Source organism: Priapulus caudatus, unplaced genomic scaffold (assembly GCF_000485595.1).
Source record: "Priapulus caudatus unplaced genomic scaffold, Priapulus_caudatus-5.0.1 Scaffold143, whole genome shotgun sequence".
Taxonomy (NCBI): domain Eukaryota; kingdom Metazoa; phylum Priapulida; class Priapulimorpha; order Priapulimorphida; family Priapulidae; genus Priapulus; species Priapulus caudatus.
This window is the reverse complement of record NW_014577204.1, coordinates 589,987-599,661: the sequence shown is the minus strand read 5'-3', so window position 1 is coordinate 599,661 and position 9,675 is coordinate 589,987. Positions and strand designations below refer to the sequence as shown.

At 47.6% G+C, this 9,675-nt stretch overlaps 1 protein-coding gene and 1 long non-coding RNA gene across 2 annotated transcripts in view; both read left to right on the top strand.

Moving 5' to 3' along the window:
- LOC106806119 lies at positions 1–3,648 on the top strand. The gene is made up of 2 exons (XM_014807973.1): positions 1–77; positions 417–3,648. Exon 2 carries the CDS (start codon positions 730–732, stop codon positions 2,362–2,364), a length of 1,635 nt encoding a protein of 544 aa, XP_014663459.1. The 5' UTR covers positions 1–77; positions 417–729; the 3' UTR covers positions 2,365–3,648.
- Positions 3,649–8,385: 4,737 nt separating this feature from the next.
- Positions 8,386–9,675, top strand: part of LOC106806126 — a 5,891-nt gene continuing 4,601 nt past the window's right edge. The window contains exons 1-3 of the long non-coding RNA XR_001393502.1: positions 8,386–8,522; positions 8,849–8,976; positions 9,199–9,299. This is a non-coding gene — a long non-coding RNA (uncharacterized LOC106806126). The remainder of the gene's footprint in view (positions 8,523–8,848; positions 8,977–9,198; positions 9,300–9,675) is intronic.

The following is a 9,675-nucleotide window of genomic DNA, read 5'->3' as shown; positions in this document are numbered from 1 at the left end:
GCGGAGGAGCGCTCCCGGATTCCGCGTGAACCGGTCCTATTCCCCCGCGATGCGGATTTGTGTCGCGATGCCTTTCGGTAACGATTGATATATAATATCGATGATATTGATTCGTCTTTCACGCCACGTGGGCTTCGTTTCAAGCATTGTGTGCGTGCGTGCGTGCGTTCGTGCGTGCGTGTGCGTATGTGCGCGCGTGTGCGTGCGTGTGTGTGTTAGTGTGTGTGCGCGCGTGCATGCGTGCGTGCGTGCGTGCGTGTACGCGCGCGCGCGCGTGCATTCGTGCGTGCATGTGGTTGTTTGTGTGTATGGCTTTATGACTGCACATGCGCGCGTGTGCGAGAGAAAGAGTGCGTGTGGCGTGTGCATGTAATGTAGACGAAGTAACACGCTAATCTCGTTTTTTTCTCTTTCAGAAAGCAGGAAGATCTGAGGGACCTACCTATCCTAGCAATAGCGTAGATTGTTCTCAGGACAGTGCTCTGTACGTGGTCCCCATGCGCCCTTCCCACCCCGACTCCGTCCACACCCACCGCGATATTTGCTGCTGCTAACTGCCTCATCGCTGTCAGAGACTCTCTTTGCATTCATTGTGGAAAACCTCACGTCGCGCGGGCTTTAAGGCGATCCGGCAGCGATGTGCGGCAGCAATAGAGGGCGCCACCACCCGTGACGCGAGCCGGTCGACGGGCGATCCTCGCAGCCTCCGAAGCCGAGCGCGGCGTTGCCATGGTGACGCCGGCGAAGTGCCGGGCCGTGTTCGGACTGCTGTCGCTCGCCCTCGTCGTCTGGTCCATCGGCTTCCTATACGTGATATCGTTTCCGGGGGCGACACCGGCAATGCGGCGTGCCGGCAACAAGCGAACGTTCCCGCTGTCCTGCGTCGACGGTGGGTGTCCGCTCGTCTTCGCGGCGGATAGCGCGAGGCAGCGGCTAGATGTCCCTGTAGGTGGCGCCAGCCGCAAGACCGAATCTAAACGACTGCGTGAGACAGACAGTGTAAGGTCGGAATCACTGGACAGTGTCCAGCTGTCGTCGCGTCATATTGTCCAGCTGCCAGGTGACGTCAATCTAACCTCGCGTCGTGGCGGCGGCGAAGCGGCGGCGCCAGTCAGCCTCCGTCCGCGGGCCCGCAACTCGGAAGTGCGGATCGCGTCGCCGGACACCGGTCACCAGCGCTGGCAGCACGTGGACGACGGCCGCGGCGCCGTGTTCTCGGCGTTCTACGACGACCGCGCGGCGCCACCTAGCGTCGTCGTCGTCGCCCTCTACGAGTTCCGCACGCGCAAGCAGCCGAAGCCGCGCCTGTGGTGCCACCTGGTGTTCGCCAACGGCACGGAGACGGTCGTCGCCGCCGCGGCGCGTTCCCTCATAGAGGTGCTGCGCCGCCTCTACGCCGTGTACTTCATCGTGTGTCCGCTAGGGGGCGCCGCGGTCCCCGTCGAGGTCTCGATCGTTGGCGCGGCCAACGTGACGGCTCAGCGTGCGTCGAACCGGCTCGTCGTGAACGCGTATGCGGCGGAGACGGAGGCTGAGGCGCGATTCGGCGTCTGCGTGCCGGCGTTCCACTCGCGCTTCGATGAGACGCTGCAGCTAGTCGAGGCGTTTGAGACGTGGCGTCTCCTCGGCGCGTCGCGCGTCACCGTCTACAACGGCAGCGCGTCGGCGGCGGTCGACTGCGCGCTGCGCGGCTACGAGCGCGACGGCTTCGTAGAGATCGTGCAGTTCCACCTGCGCACGGACGGCTACGCGTCGAACGAGACGTTCGTCAACGCGAGCGGCGCGCCCTGGGACGTGCACTCGAACGCTCAGGTCGCGCAGGTCAACGACTGCCTCTACCGCAACATGCGCCGCGTCGGCATGCTCGCGTTCCTCGACGTCGACGAGGTGGCGCTGCCGCTGCGTGCGCCCACGTGGCGTCACCTGCTGGCCAACCGCACCGGCGCGTCGTTCATCTTCCGAAACTTCTTTGCGTACGGCGCGGGGGCGCCGGCGGACGTGCATGCGGCGGCGCGAGATTGGCCCGCGCGCGCGCCGCGGCTCTTCTTCGCTCGCTCCGTGCGTCGCCGAGCCGACTACCGCCCCGTGCCGTGGGAGACGTACCGCACAAAGTTCATGGTGGCGCCCCCTCACATCGCGCAGGTCGGCATCCACCAGGCGTACCCGTCAGGGGGCGTGCGCGATGTTTTTCTCGACATCAACGACGCCATCTTGCTGCATTACCGGAAGGGCTTCGCCGACGCGACCACGCCGCCGGCCGGCGTTAAGACTGTTGCCGAGGAGGCGATGCTGCGCTTCCGCGAGCCTCTCGCGGCAGCTGTCGGCGCCCGTCTAGAGAAGCTGAAGCGCGAGTGCTTCGCGTGAGCGGGGGGCTGTCGCAGGTGGTGCCCCGCGGTGGCAGAGGTCGGGTGCTGCTTCGCGCAGGAGAACTGTAATGATGGCAGGCAAACACACTTAACTGTGTGTGTAGTTATATGTCTGCGTATGCATATGAGTGCGCATGCATGCGTGCGTGCGTGCGCGTGCGTGCGTGCGTAAGTTCGGCGATTGCCATTGTGGGCATTCACTCTGCTGCTGTCTGCGGTAGTGTGCATGTGATTTTTATATCGCCGCAGAAGACTGTGATGATTGCGTTGCTATTGTTATTGCTATGATTGATCGCGTTGCTGTGTGATATCAAGAGTAAGATAATAATAAGGGTTGTTATCTTACTCTTGGTGATATCTGTTCACTCTGTCCTGTCTCACACTGCGGGTAGTACTGCTCTAGGATTATTAATTACGATAAAAGCAAGCCATTGGTTGTGACGCTTTGACGTCAACCCCCGAAAAGTTTTCTCAGATTTGTGCTCAGATTTCGAGTGTCATTACTTCCCTGATAATGCGATCATGTACGGCCTCCGTTGGACCGACGTAAGCTGTTGAATTAGCTTATCCTTGGTAGTCACTGTGGGGCCAACGGCCTTTTGCTCGTTCTGCCAACTCTGGCTCAATGTCATGCAACAACCTTGGGTGAACTCTGCGCCATCATAAAGTTTAATCGAGTTCGCTTTTTGCCTAGTGCACTTTCGTATTTGTATGATGGGTGTATCCGTGTTTTCACTCTGTTTTTTTTCAAAGGGGTGTTTCCGTGATATAAACAGACGCAATAGCATGTTGGTGAGTGCGTGTGTCCATATACGATGTTACCCGCAGTGCACCGTACAATCATTACAGCCAGCTCACAATGAACGTGCTCGTGAGCGACGAAGCACTTAACGAGTGTATTACAGTCATCAAGAGCGAATCAATTTTGGGAGCCCGCAAGGTTAAAATGCGCGAGCCGTGTCGACAATTCGATTGAATTTCGTCGTTTTGTTGGCATTGTTGTAGTAGTCATGGCTCGCGTGCTTCGCTTATTGAGAGCAAGCCATTGTTTGTCGGTGGCGCCTTCCGTGGTTGAATTACGAGCACGTATATCACTATCGGTGGGCGTTTCATTCGTCAATGGATTATCTGTTGGTGCTACCATGACGTATTACGGTGTCACGACGGCGTACTGTGTTAGTATAGTATCTTATGACATGTCATTCCTGATTTTATGTTATATTATGTTATGCTGTGTTGTGTTATATTATGTTATATTATGTTATATTATGTTGTGTTGTGTTTTGTTATATTATGTTATATTGTGTTATGTTGTGTTGTGTTATATTATGTTATATTATGTTATATTTTGTTATGTTGTGTTGTGTTGTGTTTTGTTATATTATGTTATATTGTGTTATGTTGTGTTGTGTTATATTATGTTATATTATGTTATGTTATGTTAGGCTAGGTTATGTTGTGTTATGTTCTTTTATTATGTGTTGTTGTGTTGTATGGTGTTGTGCTGTGCCGTGTTATGTTATGTTATGTTGTGATGTTATTACCAAGAGCACGTAACATAGCACCAAGAATGCATGAACTTGTTTATGGACTCTTGGTAACAAAATAATGTAACGTAACGTAACATAACATAACACAACACAGTGTAATATCTCTTTGCATAGCACCATGAACATATCTATTTTCTAGTAGAGAACTACACTAACATAACACACAGAGTGCATAAACATGTTATGGTATGTTATACTAGTCTGGTGAAGTTCTCTACTATAGAATATTATGTTCATGGTGCTATACAGAGATATATTACACTGTGTTATGTTATGTTTTGTGTATAGTGTAGTGCAATACTAGAGTTTAGATATGTTCATGGTACTACGCAGAGATTTTGTCTGCGATTGGTATGCTGTAGAGGTGTTTGTAAAATCGGTGTCGACAATGGCTACTTCATAGAATGCAATAACGCCACACCCACACCGCGATGTAATCGAAAAATTTACATCATAATCATTGGTAGTAAAAGATCTATACGGCCATGAAAGAAGTTCTGCTTGCGAATCCTAGTGCAGAGTCTGCAGCTGTCCTGCCTTTAAAGCGATAAACCTTACAATTCTGTAAAGTATGGGGGGTAAAGTAAAGTATGAGTACGTTTACTACCTCAAATTAATGCTAACGTGTGTGATGAAATGAAAATGCATAAATCTACAGTTACGACAGACGTTATTGGTGACGTGCGTGGTTGCACATGCACGCATTCATCATCTTGATGTTACAATTATCAAATAACTGAATCCAGTCGATATTAAAAGTATGAACAAGATAGAAACTCAAGCACAAAACAAGCAACGTAAATTTTCCGTATTCATAGAGACTAATGGGCGAAAATTCACGATTAACTAGAGTGGCATCAATCAATCGGTGGTGTTAGCTAGTTGACGTTCTACACTATAGCAATCATGACTAGAGCAAATCACGAGAATACTGAGCTACCGAGGTGTGTTTGTTGTGTTGTGTGTGCCCGCATGCATGCCTGTAATCTTCTACTAACACATCATGACTAGTGGCTTGCTTTTATCAAAGATTTTCCAGCTGAGAATAACATATTTCGCGTTGCGAGATAGCTCTACACACGTACTATCACTGTAGTCACTAGAGCTGGCGTGTGTACTGGCCGCATGCGAGAACCGTATGAGAGTATCATCGATCCACAGATTAGAGTAAATTACGTGTTGTACAAATTGTTAGTTATTGTTGCAATAAAGCTCATTGAGAAAACGTGTGCGACATTGATGTTTATGTGACTAGCTTCGAGATCCATTGCCGTAGGCCTGTTCCCGAGAGAGGTTATGGGGAACAGGACCCTTCCACCTTTATTACTGAAAGTCTGATTTGTCCAGTGAGTGGGAAACGTTTGTTGTAATTGAAATAGGATGAAGTACCTCAAAATGGAAAATATATTATCAAATCCCATCGGATTGCAGCCCTGTTCTATGGAGAATCTATGATGCAATACCCGCCAACCGTTTTCCGCTGCAAATTCCACGAACCCTTCCCTTTCGGATTTCCTGGTTTCGCCCCCAGAACACGCACACATGCACGCGTCATCTTGCTATGTATAAATTATATGGTAATATAGTATCTATATATACACGTGCATGTGTGTGCATGTGTGTGCGCGTGCGTGCGTGTGTGCGTGCGTGTGTATACATGTCTATATGGTGTCTAATCATTTAATACGTACAAGAAAGAAGTAATCTCGTACGCTCTTTTAACACAACACCGGTGCTCTTTGCGTCGCATCATAACCCTCAAAGAACCCCCATGATCTCACATGCGATTAGTATTGACAAACCCTAGTTAATTAATATACATCTAATTGCTTAAAAGTACGTAAATCTGATTTCAGATACGCAATAAAATCTTCTAAGCCTATCAAATCGAAAACTATAGCGGAACCTATACCCACACAATGACTAATTTCACGTTGAAATGCTAAATCATCGCCCTACTGCTTAAACATTAACCCAGGTGCAAGATCCTTATCCCAAAACCAACCGTGTCTAACCGTGCTCGTAGCACGCAAACACACTCGAGGTAATTTTATGTTCACAGTCATATGTATCAGAGAAAGTTTTTGACCTTCAGTTATTCGTGTCATCAATATATTCGAGGGCTTATAAAACAAGCATCTATGGCCCATGAGGACCTTAATCCGGCCATGTATGATATAAATGCGTTAATACTGTGAGCTGTTAATCTCATATGAAATAGAGCGAGTCGAGGTTTTGTACTTAAATCTTAAACTAGGTGTTTACGAGGAACATATATATACAATATATACAATATATCTACAAAATATCAACCAATACTGGCAAATGGAATAATTTCAAGTCGTCATAACTCTATTTACTCAAATATATAGTACATTGCGCAAGCGAAAAGGCTGAGGGTCAAAATCGGTCAGTCACCGCATTATTCTCACGATGCCCTGCGAGATACGTTCATAGATTTCTCCGATTACAATAACTAGGACTTGCTAGGGTGAGCAGACGGCGGTGGGGGTCAAACACACGCACCCAGAATACAAATTAAACACTCAAACATCACAATCGTACCGTGTTCAACACGTGGGCTTGTGTGCGCTTGCGCGCGCGCGCGTGTGTTTGTGTGTGTGTGTGTGTGTGTGTGTGTGTGTGTGTGTTTGCGTGCGTGCGTGCGTGCGTGCGTGTGTGCATGCGTGCGAGCGTGTCTGCTATAGATTAAAGGGCAGCTGCAACATCTATTGCAAAACCGTAAATAATAAACCGAAACCGCGCATATATAGGATATGGTTCTAGAAACTTCACCGACCAGCAAGGTGCGCGCCTTCGCCACACACCAGTAGTTTCCGGATTCGACGTCATTTCCAGAACGCTGGAAAATATGTATAATATATTGGTGTAGGTATATAGTATGGTATATATAAGCTCTCTATCAAAATATTCAACCCGCAACGTCTGGTATACAAGGTATGACTTAGATACCGTGGATTCGTGGACCTCTGGCCCTCTGACTGGCATACTGGGTTCAGCCAGGTAAGCGCTTTAAATTCAAACTAATCATAACCGATTAGATTAGAGCCATAACCCAAGCAAATTCTGAGAGGAAGATGGCAAAATTTCGTCACCTAGCTGAGTAATGATGAGGGAGAGACGCAGTTGACACTCACGCTATACAGATGGTACAGTCGCGGGCGGGTATCGAGGATTTCGTCGCTGACTGCGTGAAGGCTTATATGCGGTTATTTGCATTTATTAGACCTTTATTTTATTTTTCTCTAAAATCTAGGCGGATATGCCCAGTTAGAATCAGGGCGGGTGGAGGGTGGGAGAAGCTATGCCCCGTAGATCAGTAATGAGGTGGAAAGCACTGGACATTCCCGTGCCAGCTAGACGCAATAATACGCGACGAGGAGCTCTTATTCTAGTGTTTCCCTACCCCCTCCCGACCATGGAGTCTGGGTCAGTATGCCATCGTTCCTCTTCCACACATCCTAGAGTGGCGGCCGGGATTAATACAAACCTTGGCGTAACTGCTAGCTGGATGAAATAGGCCTGAGTGGGGTGAGCGACGGGCCCTCCCTGTGATAGACGGTGGGGCGAGGCGACGAGTGTTGCTGCAGCGTGTGAAAGCACCGTGTCGGGTAGATCAGGCTACAACCCGTAGCAACGGGGCGTCGGCAGCAGCGCGTAAGCTTGCCCCAAGGCATCGGCTGCCTGTCATCGGTGCGCCAGCCAGCCAGCCTACTAACCAGCGTAGTGGTGGGGAGAGTCACAGCGGTGCTGGCGTGCGCTGTTCGCGAGTTGTAAGCGAGAACGCGGTAGAGTTATAATTACTTGGTGATGTTCTGAGAGGCGACAACGTTGTTAAGGGGAATACAGAGGTAAATGCTTGGTGACAGCTAACAACGTTGTTAGAATGAACGCCTATACTATTGCTTGGTGACAGACGAAAACGTAGGGAAGAGAACACCATGCCATTGATTGGTGACAGTGCTGTTAGAGAGAACACGGTACGTACCGTTCCTTGGTGACAGCGTTGTTAGAGAGAACACGATAGAATTGCTTGGTGACAGTGTTGTTAGAGAGAACGCGATTAAATTGCTTGGTGAAGATTTCGTCGCTGACTGCGTGAAGGCTTATATGCGGTTATTTGCATTTATTAGACCTTTATTTTATTTTTCTCTAAAATCTAGGCGGATATGCCCGCATTCTCTGCAGGTTCCCAAATTCTACTGCCAGAGTGTGTAAAGCCGCACGCCTACGTCTTGATACTCTCCGCTACTAGTAGGTCTCACGGTAGATATAGTGATCCGCTAGAGGCGCCACCACCCAATGACATAAGGATATGCTATGTTGAATTTTAAAATCCTGGCGACATCTAGTGTGAAAAATAATTATAAAGTGTGCATATGTGGAATACCCAGATGGATATATCGTTGACCTGATTAACATCGGGTTTCGTCACGATGTGACGGGCTTCTTTCTCGCGAGATATATCACGGTCAGTATACACGTGGCAGTGGCCCGAAGAGTCCCTGCCATGTTCTCTCTGTGTTGTTGTCGTCAAAGATAAAAGCTGTGAGAACTTCGAATGCGCATCATAATTACAGCTAACGTGAGTAAATAAATATACAGGAATTCTTCCTCAAGCATCCGTAGCGGTTATAATTTCATACTTAATTAATGCCGTTCACTCGTTTAATCATATAATATAAATGGATTAATCAGGATAACACACATACCTGACTGAGTTAAATTATAACTACCCGTTTCATGCGTTATAGTGGCATAAAGATGCGTGGTTATAGTATTAAATACTTAGCGATAGGGTATAATTAACGGTAAAGTCTATATATCAGTCAGTCTCTTTTGATTCATTCTCCGCTTTCCTTGTTTAAGCTCACAATAAACACAATGAATTTATATATATACACATCAAAGTTATTTTCAGTGGCCATCGCCAGACTGGAGGACACGGAGAATTATCACGTTTGCGAGGCAGCGTCGTGCAACGATTGAGTGGTTATCGGTCTCCAGTTGAACATACCAAGAGGTGCACAGAGATATAAGTAGGTGTTATTATATGATATATATATGATATATATATATATATACAACATTTATAATATATATAATTATTGTGCATTACAAAATATATCTTTAACCTGTCAGCCGGGGCAACATTGCCAGATAGTCTATATGCTAGTCAATCACCCCTGATTAGTTCGTCACTTTTCGTTTTCCAAGTCCATATAAACCATATATTAAATTCGTGCACGTCAAATTTCTAGTGCCAATCACGTCGCTGAAGGCCACGGTGAATCAACATGTTTTCGAGGCAACGTCGTGCACCGCTCGCCAGTTGAGCATGCCAAAAATGTTTCTTTTTAACGTAGGTATTATTTATTATACTATAGTACACATTATTATGTTATGAATCTATGTTATGAATCTGCTGGTGTTTTCTAGCATTAGCGATATGTTGCAGGTACTAGATTGTGTGGTATATTGTATATATGGTATATATTTAACGTACGCGGACTATTGGGAGAAGTTATATGGGTTATTATATGGTTCATAGTGAGAATGAAAGGAAGCTCTAATTAAGTTGGACTAAGATATTCGCAGAATGTATTTACAAACGTTTTAGAACCATTTTGTTCGTAACTCGGATGTGACATGTAGAGTATCTTGACCGGCTACTTGTATAAGGTAATCATATTGTAGAAGATGAAAGAGGGGAGAGAGAGAAAGAGAATGAGAGAGAG